This window comes from Solea senegalensis, linkage group LG20 (genome assembly GCF_019176455.1).
Source record: "Solea senegalensis isolate Sse05_10M linkage group LG20, IFAPA_SoseM_1, whole genome shotgun sequence".
NCBI lineage: Eukaryota > Metazoa > Chordata > Actinopteri > Pleuronectiformes > Soleidae > Solea > Solea senegalensis.
In genome coordinates, this window is record NC_058039.1 from 12,765,237 (window position 1) to 12,779,993 (window position 14,757).

The 14,757-nt window shown below is 39.4% G+C and overlaps 1 protein-coding gene across 4 annotated transcripts; it reads right to left on the reverse strand.

The window, feature by feature from the left end:
- Window positions 1-66: 66 nt before the first annotated feature.
- Window positions 67-14,744, reverse strand: LOC122786412 (cilia- and flagella-associated protein 69-like). Of its 4 annotated transcripts, none has more exons than XM_044052701.1 (24): window positions 14,391-14,744; window positions 12,981-13,040; window positions 12,166-12,231; window positions 11,180-11,289; window positions 10,999-11,075; window positions 10,699-10,794; window positions 9,430-9,582; window positions 8,982-9,159; window positions 8,275-8,398; window positions 8,157-8,205; window positions 7,930-8,051; window positions 7,539-7,770; window positions 6,649-6,804; window positions 6,434-6,549; window positions 6,191-6,309; window positions 5,944-6,025; window positions 5,115-5,307; window positions 4,883-5,017; window positions 4,571-4,647; window positions 4,272-4,469; window positions 1,876-1,962; window positions 1,695-1,766; window positions 1,141-1,237; window positions 67-869 (listed from the first exon to the last, which is right to left on the reverse strand). In XM_044052701.1, the coding sequence occupies exons 1-24, from the start codon at window positions 14,478-14,480 to the stop codon at window positions 835-837; spliced, it is 2,724 nt and encodes a 907-aa protein (XP_043908636.1). In that variant the 5' UTR covers window positions 14,481-14,744; the 3' UTR covers window positions 67-834. The 4 variants fall into 4 exon arrangements, with proteins under 4 accessions (XP_043908636.1, XP_043908635.1, XP_043908634.1 ...); XM_044052700.1 differs by having other exon boundaries at window positions 6,419-6,549; XM_044052699.1 differs by having other exon boundaries at window positions 10,630-10,794.
- Between the last annotated feature and the right edge of the window lie 13 nt (window positions 14,745-14,757).

Below are 14,757 nucleotides of genomic sequence, written 5' to 3' on the forward strand. Positions count from 1 at the left end.
TTTGTGTCACTGACCTTGTCGGGACCTCATGGACACCAAAACCAGGTCCTCATGAGGCAGAACCTCAATTCTGAGGAAGTGGTTAAGTTTAAAGGCTAAGATTTGAATTGTGGTTAAGGATAAGAGTTTGGTAAGGCTGTCCAAAATGAATGGAAGTCAACGAGGACAGCTGTGGTCATATCTTTGTGAAGTCCAAAAAACGAACAAACCTCTTTGTGAGACTTGGTTTTAGGGTTAAGTTAAGGGTTAGGTGCTTAGCTGTGATGGTTCAGGTTAGGGTAGGGGGCTAGATAATGCACTATGTCAATGGTATGTCCACACTAAGATAAAAAAACAGGTTTGTGCATGTACTTTATTATGAATATCTTTGTCCAAAAAAACCTAAAAACCTATTTCTATGGGGACATTTTAATCCCCCGGAGACATTTTGATCTTCTGGGGACATTTTGTCTGGTCCCCACAACCTTAAAGAGCTTTTTCAGGGTTAAGACTTTGAGGGTTTGGCTAAAGGTTCGCGTAAGGCACTTAATTGTGATGGTTAAGATTAGGGTAAGGCATTAGTGACAATGCATTATGCATTATATGCAGTGAGGTGTCCTCACTAAGATATAAAAACAGATGTGTGTGTACTTTTATGAATATCTTTGTCTAAAAAATCTATAAACCTTTTTTTTGTGAGGACATTTTGACCTTGTGGGGACATTTTATCTGGGCCCGTCGACTTTAAAGGGCTCTTTCAGGGTTAAGACCTGGTTTTAGGGTTAGGGTGAGAATAAGGGTTTTAGGGTTAAGGGAAAAGGGTTAGGGTAAGGGGCTGGCGAATACATTCTGTCTTCACGTCAACATCTGCTGCCTTTTCAATTCGATATCTGCAAACACAAAACATATTGTTTATTTTACAATAGAAAACATGTATGGATAGAGTTAGGGTTATGGAAACAAAACCATTACACTCTCGTATCTCACAAATTGTTTTTACACCAACAAAATCCACTTGTTCTCGTCTTCCATGGGACATAAACTACATCCAAATAAACATTTAATGTAAATCAGGACATTATATATATATATATACATACAATCTTTATTTTTTATAGTGTGAGAATATGTTGCTGCTTCCACGTTCACTTTGTCATTCACCTGCTCCTTTCATTGAAGTTCTGGCCACAGTCACGTTCACTCCTTCAGGACCGTGACCTTCAGTTCTCTCCACTGCGATGACACGACCGACAAAATTCTGGAGCAAAAACACATTCATCATCATTCATATTCTTCATCATCATCATCAGTAAAGTTCAGTATCTGCACACGATTCTCCAAGTGTGAGTGTGGCCCCCCTGTGGTCCTTGGAGGTATTGTAGAATTGCCATAATATGTCTAGTTCCCTCAACTTTTTTTCTTCTTCTTTACAATCCCAGGCTTAACATTTTGTGGTTTTTTTGCTTATAAACAATCCCAAAAACATTAGGTGTAAGAGAATGAATAAATATCTGTTATGTATTGTAAGGAGAGTGAAGATGGCAAATCTGTTGCAAGTGAAGTTTCCTGAGAGAAATGTGAGCAGAAGCTGCTCTTGCAGTTCATACTATTTGCCAGTAGAGGTCAGTAAATGTCTGATGATATATTTCTCCTCAGAAACAAATAAAACCACTTTGCCTTAAGAGCCAAATTGTTGTTTATCATAAATTCCTCACCTCTTCAGGAATAAGATCCTCGTCTTCTAGTTTGGATGATTCCATGGATTTCTTCCTCTGTGCTTTTATTTCCTGGAAAAAAAGAAGAAAAAGAAGAGCTTGGTTGTTACAGGTAAGAACAAAAAACACAAAAAAATATAAAATATAATGTGTAAATGTGGATAAAGATAAAAGGACTGACCTTCAGGACTTCGTAGTTTGAAGTTTTTGAAACATAATTGTCCCAGGACTTTGCCTTGAGTTCCCTGTGTTTACAGTGAGACTTTATCTGTGAAACAACAACAGCAACAAAAATAAGCACAAAATAATCTGCATGAAATTGAAATTAACATGGACTATACTTTATTAAAAATATACAATCCTTTAATGTGTGTGTATTATAGTCTCTTCTTCCTGGTTTGCTTTTGCTACATGACATATACTAATTAATTAGAACATGCTTCTCTTTATTTGATATAAATATATATATACACTACCGTTCAAAAGTTTGGGGTCACATTGAAATGTCCTTATTTTTGAAGGAAAAGCACTGTACTTTTCAATGAAGATAACTTTAAAGTAGTCTTAACTTTAAAGAAATACACTCTATACATTGCTAATGTGGTAAATGACTATTCTAGCTGCAAATGTCTGGTTTTTGGTGCAATATCTACATAGGTGTATAGAGGCCCATTTCCAGCAACTATCACTCCAGTGCTCTAATGGTACAATGTGTTTGCTCATTGGCTCAGAAGGCTAATTGATGATTAGAAAACCCTTGTGCAATCATGTTCAGACATCTGAAAACAGTTTAGCTTGTTACAGAAGCTACAAAACTGACCTTCCTTTGAGCAGATTGAGTTTCTGGAGCATCACATTTGTGGGGTCAATTAAACGCTCAAAACGGCCAGAAAAAGAGAACTTTCATCTGAAACTCGACAGTCTATTCTTGTTCTTAGAAATGAAGGCTATTCCATGCAAGAAATTGCTAAGAAATTGAAGATTTCCTACAACGGTGTGTACTACTCCCTTCAGAGGTCAGCACAAACAGGCTCTAACCAGAGTAGAAAAAGAAGTGGGAGGCCGCGTTGCACAACTGAGCAAGAAGATAAGTACATTAGAGTCTCTAGTTTGAGAAACAGACGCCTCACAGGTCCCCAACTGGCATCTTCATTAAATAGTACCCGCAAAACACCAGTGTCAACATCTACAGTGAAGAGGCGGCTGCGGGATTCTGGGCTTCAGGGCAGAGTGGCAAAGAAAAAGCCATATCTGAGACTGGCCAATAAAAGAAAAAGATTAAGATGGGCAAAAGAACACAGACATTGGACAGAGGAAGACTGGAAAAAAGTGTTGTGGACGGATGAATCCAAGTTTGAGGTGTTTGGATCACAAAGAAGAACGTTTGTGAGACGCAGAACAAATGAAAAGATGCTGAAAGAATGCCTGACGCCATCTGTTAAGCATGGTGGAGGTAATGTGATGGTCTGGGGTTGCTTTGGTGCTGGTAAGGTGGGAGATTTGTACAGGGTAAAAGGGATTCTGAATAAGGATGGCTATCACTCCATTTTGCAACGCCATGCCATACCCAGTGGACAGCGCTTGAATGGAGCCAATTTCATCCTACAACAGGACAATGACCCTAAACACACCTCCAAATTGTGCAAGAACTATTTAGAGCAGAAGCAGGCAGCTGGTATTCTATCGGTAATGGAGTGGCCAGCGCAGTCACCAGATCTGGACCCCATTGAGCTGTTGTGGGAGCAGCTTGACCGTATGGTACGCAAGAAGTGCCCATCCAACCAATCCAACTTGTGGGAGCTGCTTCTGGAAGCGTGGGGTGCAATTTCTCCAGATTACCTCAACAAATTAACAGCTAGAATGCCAAAGGTCTGCAATGCTGTAATTGCTGCAAATGGAGGATTCTTTGACGAAAGCAAAGTTTGATGTAAAAAAAATCGTATTTCAAATACAAATCATTATTTCTAACCTTGTCAATGTCTTGACTCTATTTTCTATTAATTTCACAACGTATGGTGGTGAATAAGTGTGACTTTTCATGGAAAAAACAAAATTGTTTGGGTGACCCCAAACTTTTGAACGGTAGTGTATATATATATATATATATACATATATGTATATACATACATATATACTGTATATATATATATACATATATAACTTTTTCCTATTTATCAGCCATCAGCTGCTCTGATTTCTCAAAATTAGCATACATAATTATCATATTTTGGATACTTATTTCCTATACTGTATTTTCTACTGTACTTTTAATAGAATATACATTTTGTCTACATTGTTCATTCATAGAAAATACATGTTTATTATTCATTACCTTCACCTTGACTGTATTTGCTGCTGTAAAAATGTAATTTTCCCTGTTGTAGGACTAATCAAGGCCTAATCTTGGGCCTTTTTTACTGTGCAATATATAATTTTTGATTATATATACATTTTTTATACAGGTTTTTTCAAAGGTTTTCTCTTCTCTAATGTACGTCCACTCCTCATTAAAATATAAAACATTTTAAGACATTACAAAGCAGAAATGTCACGTCTTTAGAGCACTTTAGTGAGCACCTCTGTGTACATGAGAGCCTCCTCGCTGATGTTCTCCTTCTCATGCTGCTCCAGAATGCTCTCCTGCTCTGCCATCGCCTTCCTCGCCGTGTCCTCCGCAGTCACGCCTATGTCGCCCAGACTCTCCAAGTCTGGACTGACCGGCCTCACGTCGTCCAAAACCAGCTCCCTGCTGATCTCCTCCCACACCTCGCTAACCTGCAGCACCATCACAGTTGTAGGGTTACAGGTTATTTTAGCTACTGCTATGTATTTATATTGTGTTAAATTTAAGTCCGACATTGTGGTTTCTCCTGCACCTTGAAGTCCAGATATCTCCTGACGATGCTTAAAATCACATAATCCTTTGTTGACAATCCAGGAAGGTCCTGGAAACCTGAGGATACACAAGTTAAAACAAGTCGTTGTGAACAAGTCTGATGAAGTGTAATCGATTAATTGGATCGAGTGTTTTCTGCTTTTTCAGTTTCTTAAATGTGAATACTTTTCTGGTTTCTTTGCTCCATATAAGAGGTAATTGGGTTTTTAAATAAGTATTTCAGGCTCCATGTGTGACACTAATATTTTTACGTAACACCTGAACTGGTCTGACTCTCCATTCACTGTGTTACCTATTTTGCAGAAAATGGAGTAAATCTTGGCACGCAGGTTCTCAGATATTTCCATCACTGCTGCACTGGGAGCGTCAGCAGGAAACGAGAGCTGCAAGTCCTGCTGGTACTGACCCAGGATGGGCTTTTGGGGATCTTAAAAAAGCAGAAACACAAAAAACTTTTTCAGAGGGAATAGAAGAAGTTTTGGGTGTCAACGTCTTTGGTCTTGACTGTTTCTGAATGTGCTGACCTTCGATCCCTCCCCCATTGTTTCTGGTCACTCCCAGTTCCTGCTCCTCCTGCTTCCACAGGTGCAACAGGAGTCTGGGTGCCGTGTGACCCACGCCATCTCTCCAGCTTCGGATGTGAGGCGCCGTGTTCGGGTTGTCACATAGTTCCAGCAGAGTGGCGAGGATGATGCCGTGTACACATCTCGGGCTCGACTGAGAGAGAGAGAGAGAGACAACAATGAACAATATTTTCTTGTTTTTCTTTTGGCTGCTCTCTCTCTACGTTTTGCCACAGATTGATTTGGCAGAGATGTTTGTGCTGGATGCAACCCAGGCTTGGGACGAGCACTGGGGATACACTCCCAGCTAAAAATGTTGGTTTCCAGGAACTTTACCTTTTAGTTATGGGAATGTTCCCTGAAGCCCCCCACCAGGTTCTCCTATGGTTGACATAGAAAGTGTTCCTAATGTTCCCCTAACATTAGTTTTTGGTTGCACATTTGGTTCCCAGGACGTTACTTTGTCACAACCTTCATATAAGCTTTAGAGAACGTTCTCTAAAGGTTCCCAGAACGTTACTTTGCCACAATCTTCATACAAGGTTTAGAGAACATTCTCTAAAGGTTCCCAGAATGTTCCTGTAACCGTAAAATTTACACAAGACGAAAACTAAGCACATTTTCGCTACAATTTTAGTTTGTTTTATTAACACACAATTCAGTTTTAGTTAGTTATTGTTTTAAACTCTAGTGTTTATTTTTTATTTCAGTGAACGAAAATGTTTTTTTTATTCTAGTTTTTGTTACCTATAATAACCTTGGTTCACACTCTAGGAAATCATCTACTTACGATGAGTAGGTGAAGCAGAAGAGCCACTCCATCTTTAGCCAAAAAGAAATCTTCCGTTGTGTAGCAGCCTACAACACAGGACCTGATGGGATCAAGACAAATGCAGTTGTTTTTCCTGCATTTATGGAATTGAAGGCTGAAAAAGCTGCAAAATCTATAACTTTGGAAAAGGCACTGGGGGTGCTGGTGTGTTTTATTCTAAAGTGTGTTTTGTTGTCAGTGTGTGCTGAGATGTAGCAGCACTGACCACACGCAGTCGACAGTGGAGAGGATGAGCTTGTTGTGTCCCAGGCCGCTGTAGAACTTGCTGCAGCCTTTCCTCAGGAAGTGAAGAGTCATCTCAACTCCGTCTGAACCAAAGAGCTCCTGAGGCACAACATCGCAGACGGTAAGAGCATGACATCAAAAATGATTAAACAACACTGTAACTTTATCCTATTAGTTATTATTATAACATACATACACACATACATACATTATTAGTTTTTACCTTTCTGTGCATGTCGTTCTCACACAGCACAGATAGGATCAGCTGAATGTCTGACTTTATCTCCAGCGTGACAACGTCCTCCTCATCAGGACTAGCTTCCATCTGCATTAAAATTCCTGACACAGATTAAAAAAAAGAAAATAAACAAGTTTATTATAACGTGAACTCATGACTTTCTGAAATGATATCCATTACGTAATCTTAACTGAATGTACCCAGGAGCTGACTGATGGTTCCCTGATCGCAGAGATCCTGGTTGACGGACTCTTCACCCACAAACGTCACAGCTCTCAGAAGTCTGATACAGTGACGCATCTGTGGCTTCTTGTTGCCTCTGCGTCCAGAGTCGTGGCCCTGACCAAACAAAGGATCTGAAATATACATTTTACAAAATAAAATGAGTATACTTTCTGACTGTGTACTGAGTGTTTGACCCTTTTTATGACAAATAACAGTATGTAATTGTTGGTTATTTCTGCCTCTACTTGGACTTTGGGCTCTGTCAAGCAAAACTATCAGACCTGACTGAGGGAGCGTTTGGTTGTACACAGCAGCTGTGCAGGGGCGGGCGGGAACAAGAATTGTTAATCACATCAAACAACTAAACGAGTAGGTTTATTTTTTTACTTCAATTCTGAAACTTTTCTCTGTGTTTTTTAGCCAAACTCCAACCTCTTTGCAACCATCTCACTTCAGGAACTCAATGCTGCTGTCCTGACCAAGTGGCAACCTGTCATAACGCAGAATAAGAACTCTTATTTTGAAGCCCAGAGACTTATGATTTAATCTGTGTCAGAAGTTCACCTGCAAACAGGCTCCTACTGGATGATATCTGCTGTCAATCACACTGGTGTCCAGTCACAGGTGCCATGCTTTAACATCTATTTACCTCTAAGCGGGAATATGATTTACAGAACTGATATCATGTTCAAATTACAAATTAATATAAATAAACTTAGATTTAAATGTAAATCAAAACATCAGTGGTAGCTGACTGTAGCAACTAGTTTGACAAAGGTGGCCGATCCCGCACATCTTCCAGTGGGCAAGAAGCAGCAACATTTCATGAATGTTGGCGACTTTTCAGACACATCGTTTACCTCACCTTGCTTCACGCACCAGTCGAGCAGGAGCAGCAGGTGTGTGTTTCCCTGGCACACCATGTAGTCGTCCAGAATGAGTGGGGCAATGGTGGCGAGGGTGGCCAGCGCCTGCAGCTGTAGCTCCTCCTGCTGGACGGGGGACCAGTGGCGGGAAGCCGAGCGTCGCTCAGTTCTGGTGGCAGGCGGCTTCACAAGCACCAGCAGAGCCCGCATCACCTGTGCCTCTCTGTAGAGCTATGAGGGGAGAGGACAGAGGGAAAGTACAGAGGGTTAGATCGCCATGTTTCTGCAGCACACTAGGCAAACAAAGAATACAGCCGATAAGGAGAATATCAGCCGATACTGGTGTACGGCTGATAAATCGGTACATTCCGACTATAGACTGTGTCTGACCTGTAAGGCGGCGAAATCTCTCGACATTAAAACCAACAGGTTCAACATCAGCTTCTTCATTTTCAAGTCCTCGTTGTTGTAGCTGAGCTTGAGGTTGCGAACCAGAGGATTGTGACTTTTCACTGTAATATGAAACAAAGAAAGGTTGGCATTGAGAAAAATGCAACTGTCCCATATCGCAAATAAAATGAACAAACTGTGGATTTATGGGAAAAGAGTTGACTCACACTCTGGATATGTGATGAAAACCATGAGCTCTATGAGAAATAAACTCTCCTAAAAATTAAAAAACACCATATCAGAGTGTGGCAGCACATTTACAGTATTCACTCTTTATGTACTCACGAGGAGCTGAGAGTTTGGGTTTTCAGCGATGAGAGTTGTGATCACGAGCAGATCGTTTCTAAGTTGGAGGTCGGGCGGGAGGGAACTGTTCATCAGCTTGTGGAAAAAGGCGTCTTTTAGAGATCTAGGGCACAAAAATGAAATAGATATCTATTTGTGCAAAAACAGGAGCACAGACTTTTTAACGTCGATAAATGGCCGCCCACATTTAAATCTGTAGCACCTAACATTTGAATTGATAGGCGATGTCACACAGTGGTAATCAAGCCGATCAGCTCCACATGGGTCTGTCTATGTTTCTCAGTATTGCAGGGTTTAGATCTCATGTCTTCCCGTGACATTCCCACGCTGCACACGGCAACCATAGACATGTATACATAGCTGCTTCTTTGACTGTTTTTGCATGATGCAGCAATGCATCATCACATCCGACATCTTAGTTGTGGTTTTTCAGAACAAAATGTTGTCATTTTGATTGCTTTTATATTTAATGATTAATATTATACTTCATGTAAAGTATAACATGCTACTAATTTCCCAGGGTCTTGCTTGAAAAGTGCAGTGATGTGTTTGGCACCAGGCAGCACAGTAGTAAGACATTCAGCAGTCAGCACGGCGTCTGCTGCTGCATTCCGTTTACATCGGAACTCGGAACTGGGAGTTCACCACGTTCCATTTGAGAATAAGACAAACAACGTGGAACCTACATGACACACTCCATGCGGCTGAGCTGAGCAGTGACCTCGGCCTTGCTGCCGCTCTCCAGCAGGTTCCAGAGTATTTCTGACGAGTGGAACAGCACCTGACCCGACAGGTCGGGTTGGTTCATGCGAAGACATATGGCCTCTGCACCCCGCACATCCAGTATCAAGGCACAATTCAGATCTGTGGATGTAAAAATAAAGAAATAAGACGTGATTAATGACAGAACAGCTCGCTCACTCACTGACCTCCTGACTTTCATACAAGGACTCCTTAAATCACTGTTTTGAGTGTTTTGCCTTTTGTTATTTGGTAATGAGATGATTTGTGCTCTTGAGGTCTGGCTACTTCATCTAATGAAGGTTTGTTGAGTTTGACATGTCTGTCCTCCTCCTCCTCCTCTTTCTCAGAAGGTCCATAATAATAATAAAAACTAAACAAACAATGACTGACCAGAGGAGCCTGAGAGGAGCTGAAGTGTCTTCAAGAGCTGCACGTTGACGGCTGGCTGGTCCTCCAACAGGGTGATGGAGAGAAGGAGTGACCGTGTCAGGTCGCTGTGCTCCAGCAGCTGCAGCCTGTAACCGGGAGAAGTCGGCTGAAGACCTGCAGCGACAGAGAGGGAAATATTTACTGGTATATGAAACTGGAATTACTGGATATGACGTGAAAACAGTGATAAAGAAACAAACGAAAGACTGACTAAAAAAATAAAGGAAACGGAATTCCCTAATATTCACACATTATTCAACACTATCAAGAACATAAATAAGAACACCAATAACTAAGTGATAGAAAATTAATAAATATAGTGAGAAGCAATTTAAGAAGAAAATAACTCTCAATTTAGTTTCTTAACTCATTAACCCACTTCTTCTCCTTGATGTTCCCTGACTATCTTATTTATCTTGTATTGCATTTTGCTTCTAACGCTTGTATCAATCTTATCTTATCTTAAGCACCATTCAAGCTGAACATAAGAATATTGTAGTTTTGTCACCGTATAGTTTTATACTTCTGACTGATGTACTTTGGTTTTAACTGGTGAACATTCACATTAGGGACGGACATGAAAATTAGGAAAGAGATTATAATAAAAAAATAGACAAAACTGAAAATTCTTTAACTGCTACCAAATTTGCAGGGCATCTACTACCACAAGGTGGCAGCAGCAGTGAACATTTGGTTTGCGGACTGCATGTATGTTTGCAGAAGTAAGAGAATTTATGAGGTTTCTTGAATGCATCTTGAAGCTGCTCTTTTAAACTCAGCATGCTGTGAACTCCTCTGTAGGGATAACATTTACCAGGGTCATTGAATGCACCTTGAAGAATGAAGAATTGCCTTCTGAGGTACAGATATAATTTAGAGTCCGTCATGTAAGTTTGGTTCGAGCACTGAATATTATTTTTTTAAAAATGCTGCCTAAAATCTCTAATTTACATACATGAGCTGTGATTTTTCATCAGATTATAGCTGTTTGTCTAACAGTCAAATGAAGACTTTTACAATTACATTAACCATTAATTAGAAGCCAATATTGATAAATATTCAACCAGATTCTTCAAAAGAAAGAGAAGAAAAGAAACAGTGGAGAAAACAAAGAAGAAAAATCACAAGCATGCCACCACAGAAGCCATGAGAGAGCCTCACTTAGTGAAAGTATAGAAAATCTGTAAGGGGGTAAAGTCCGAGGCTTTGGCTTGGTGGCACAGTCCATACCGTCGCGCGGCTGTCCAGCTACATTGCTGAAGAATGACCTCACAGTTTCAAGAAGCTGCAGTCTCACATCAGCCTCGGAGACCCTCATGAGACAACCTGTCAACAGAGACACGTCAGTCACAGTCAGAGAACAATGCCCTCCAGAGCTTGTGGAGCCAAAATCTGACATATCTTACTATTATTATGCTAGCCCAAGAATGCTAACGGCAGCAACAGACATAAGGTTGGTTTAAGCAGCTTTAATTTTCAAGACTTCAAATTATGCTTTTGAAAGTTATCAGTATAGCAGTTTTTTCCCACCCAGGTGGGAGATGAACGCGATGACGTCCTGAGCATAGTTCAGCTCGTCCGATGCTCTCTCCTTCAGGAAGGGAAGCCTGAGGTGAAGCAGAGCGACATTCATTTGTTTTTTTTAACGTTCATATGTTCTCATTGGAGACAAATAGATTTAAGGTTGAAACATTTGTGATATCTCTCTTACCTACAAATTCTAAGTGCTTCACATACAATGGGCACGTACTCCGGATGATCTGCCACTTTCTCTGCGCAGATGTCGAGTATTCTGGCTATGCCCGTAAGCTCCCTCAGCAGCTTCAAATTAGCTCAATTAAGGGGTTTAACAGCGTCGTAACGTGACAAAGTACAAATACTGTACTTAAGTACAAAATTCACATATCAGTACTTTACTTTGTTATTTATATTTTTTAGCAACTTTTACTTTTACTCCACTACATTTCCTCTAACTATCTTTGTTACTCATTACTACAAAATAAAATCAGAAGAAGAATAGTTGGTAATAGTCTGTATTTATATAGAGTTTTTCTAGTCTTGTTGAGCTGCTTTACACTTTTTACTTTAGTTTTGCCATTCACCCATTCACACATCTTTCGTGTCTTGCTCATGGACACGTATAGACTAGCAGAACCATTAACCCACAGCCTTCCAGTTGAAAGAAAACTCGCCCTACCACTGAGCCACCATGGCATATCAGAAAATTACTTTTGATACTTAAGTACAGTAAATGCCATATACTTTAAGCCTTTTACTTACTGTAAGTAATATAATAAAACGTGACTTGAACTTCTACCAAAGTCATTTTCTTCAGTATCCCTACATTATACAATACTGGGTTTGGACATTTTGGCAGAGAGTTTCATCAAGCACAGAGGTAAAGAACAAGAAGTGATGGAGGCGGAAAAAAGAGAGTAATCGTGATAGCTGAGGTCATTTCTGAACAGGGAAAATGCTGACAGACTCAGTGTGTAAATGAGAGCCATGGGAACAATGTTTGGCTCCATGTTCAGGCAGCATGAGCGCAATTCATGCCAGCACCGGGGAGCATTAATGAGGAACATTTGACAATCTGCTGCAGTGTGTCACACCTGAGATAGAGGATATTATAAGACAGGGTCCCACTGTAGAGAGAAGTATGCGTAATCACATCAATTCACAGCGGTAAAAGGATACAAAGCCGATCTGGTTTCTCTTCAGCAGTTTCTTCAGGACAAAAATGTGCCTCTCCTTCAAGTTTGCCTTTAGTCAGAACAGAATGTTTGGTAAGATTTCACAGAGACAGACACTGCTGTCACATAATTGGAATGTCCAGTCTGGTTATAAGGAGAAAAACATTCAACTAAGGGCGAAATTTGAGATATGATGATGATGTTAAAAGTCTTTGTTATGATATAGAATTATTATTATTATTACAAGAATATTGCTCACTGTTTATGACAATAGCTAACAATCATGTTTAGTACTATATTCCGTCTATAATCTAGCTACAGGTTGTCATATACTCATATATTATGGGTGGGACGCATAGAATCGAGTGTGTGTGTGTGGGGCCATTTTGAGACCTCTTGTTTACAGATTATATCAATGGACACAATGATTAAGAAGAGCAACTATTAGATTTTCTTTTAACTTTAACATTAAAGTGACAATTCAGAGATTTAGAACTGGACTACAGAGTTCACCGAAAGGTCATGTGCTCATGTAGGCCCTTTAGTGGTCACGTGACACTGAATACTGCTCACTGCCGTGACATTCAGGGAACATGTGGAGTTTCAGTTTGTGTTTTGTCATTTAAAATTCTGGATAATGTCAATTTGTATATCAAGACAACATCTTAGATGTGAAGCATTTCATATTATTACAAGATATTTTCATGTTAAAATGATAGAAAACCTTTTGACAAATAATGACATAATTAATCTCATGGCATGGCAGCAATATGCTTCCATAAAGATGAAATAAAACAGCATTTAAGAGTTTTAACTTACCGTCAGAGGATCTTCAAGAAGATGAAGCACCTTAGTGACGTCAAGACTTTTACTCTGGACCTGTTGAGAAAGGAGAGTTTACATTGTCTGTCAAAGGCATCACTGTGTTTATAGTGATACTTTAAATTTAAACCATATTATGGAATCATTACTTTGTCAGTCTCCCTCTACAAACTCCCCCAATAAAACTGAGAATAAATAAATATAAATTACATAATATTAAACATGACAAAAACTGAGGTTAGAAAAAGTATCAAAACATACTTTTCCTAAAGTAAATGTTTAGTTAATTTCCAGTCCCGTGGTCCATTATATAAATGTAGCCCATAGGGTTATTAAATAATAAATGTGTATCTACAACAAAGTCCAATCTAATACTTTGCATTATTATAACTCTATTCATAGAATTACAATAATCTGCTCCATGTTGCCAGTTAGGGTTGATTTTAAATTCCTGTCATGTACAGTGGATGCCTCAGAGAAGATGTTTCATCTAACGATACAAAACCACAGTCCTGGTCATGTTTTTACTGAGGATAAACTAGTTTTATTTGAAGAAATATGATTAACTCTCATGCTAAAATCTGATTTTGATAAACTCCTTGTTTGATCCAAATATCGTTGCATAACATATGTAACATATTTGTTATTGTTAAATCCTTTAATGCCTGACTGAAATGTTGAGACAATTTCTTTTATGACATCTGTAATGTTTTTTTGTTCTACAATTTAACTCCTATGTATTTTGTAAAGACATTGACCTCGTCTCCCTCCTCCTCCTGAACCTCCTCGTTCTCTGCTGCTGTTTCTAAATTTGGAATATCCATTTTCCAACTTTGAACAAAAGATGGCGAACTTTAAACTCTTGTTCTTTTTCTTCTTTCGTGTTTTACAGCAGAGGGCATCTGTAATCTTACATTACTGCCCTCATCTGGATTTAATCATCCATGAGCTTCTCCCTCTCAAATAAAGATAAAAGGATAAAAGGTAAAACTTGCTGTTGACCTTGTATCATTTGACCTAAAAAGAACATGCATTTGCTTTTACTCCACATTCCCCTTGTTTCTGTCCCTGGGCTTCAAAATATAGGAAGCCACAAACTCCTCACTTGGTAACATTGTTTAGATACAGTAAATAATATAGAATTAGAATAGTGCTATTATTCTTTTTTATTAAACACAAATCTGTGCTGTGATGTAATGCTTGATGTTTTGTTCATACAGTATAAAATATGTGAGTCCAGATTTTGAAATGTATAATTTATCAGGTTTTTTCAGCAAAAGAAAAATAGAAAAACAGCCAAACAAATCTAAATAAATAAATTAGGATCATATTTGAGACATCAGCTCCCCTGATTTCCACATTATAATCATTATTATTGTTACAAAAAGCAGAAACTGTGTGTTTTACCTGTGGGACGTGTTGACTCTTTTCTGGAGCTCTTGGTCCAACAACATAAAAGTCCGGTTTCTTTCTCTGTAAAACTGCGGCTGAGTCCATTTGCAAGCAACAATCAGAGAACTTTGTTTGACTTTGCTTTTCACTTCGGCATCTTCCTTTCTCTCTTTTCTCTTAATAAACGTTTAAAACTGGCCCCAATTCACTTCACTACCTCCAAGGAATGACAACAAAAGGACTTCACAACGACGTTGACACGAGCCAAAGTTGTTTTTACGTCACGAAAGTCCGAATAAAACAATGAAATGACACATTATCACCGACAATCTCCCGTGTTTAGCCCAGAATCTGACAGCGTACACCTGTTGCTATGGCCACT

Bases quoted from the DNA above. Each gene is read 5' to 3' on its own strand.
- LOC122786412 (XM_044052698.1), bottom strand. From the start codon at position 14,480: ATGGACTCAGCCGCAGTTTTACAGAGAAAGAAACCGGACTTTTATGTT. The intron at 6,026-6,190 runs GTCAGTGCTGCT...TGATCCCATCAG, and splicing joins TCCACTGTCGACTGCGTGTG to GTCCTGTGTTGTAGGCTGCT. The intron at 4,648-4,882 runs GTAACACAGTGA...GTGTATCCTCAG, and splicing joins CTCCATTTTCTGCAAAATAG to GTTTCCAGGACCTTCCTGGA.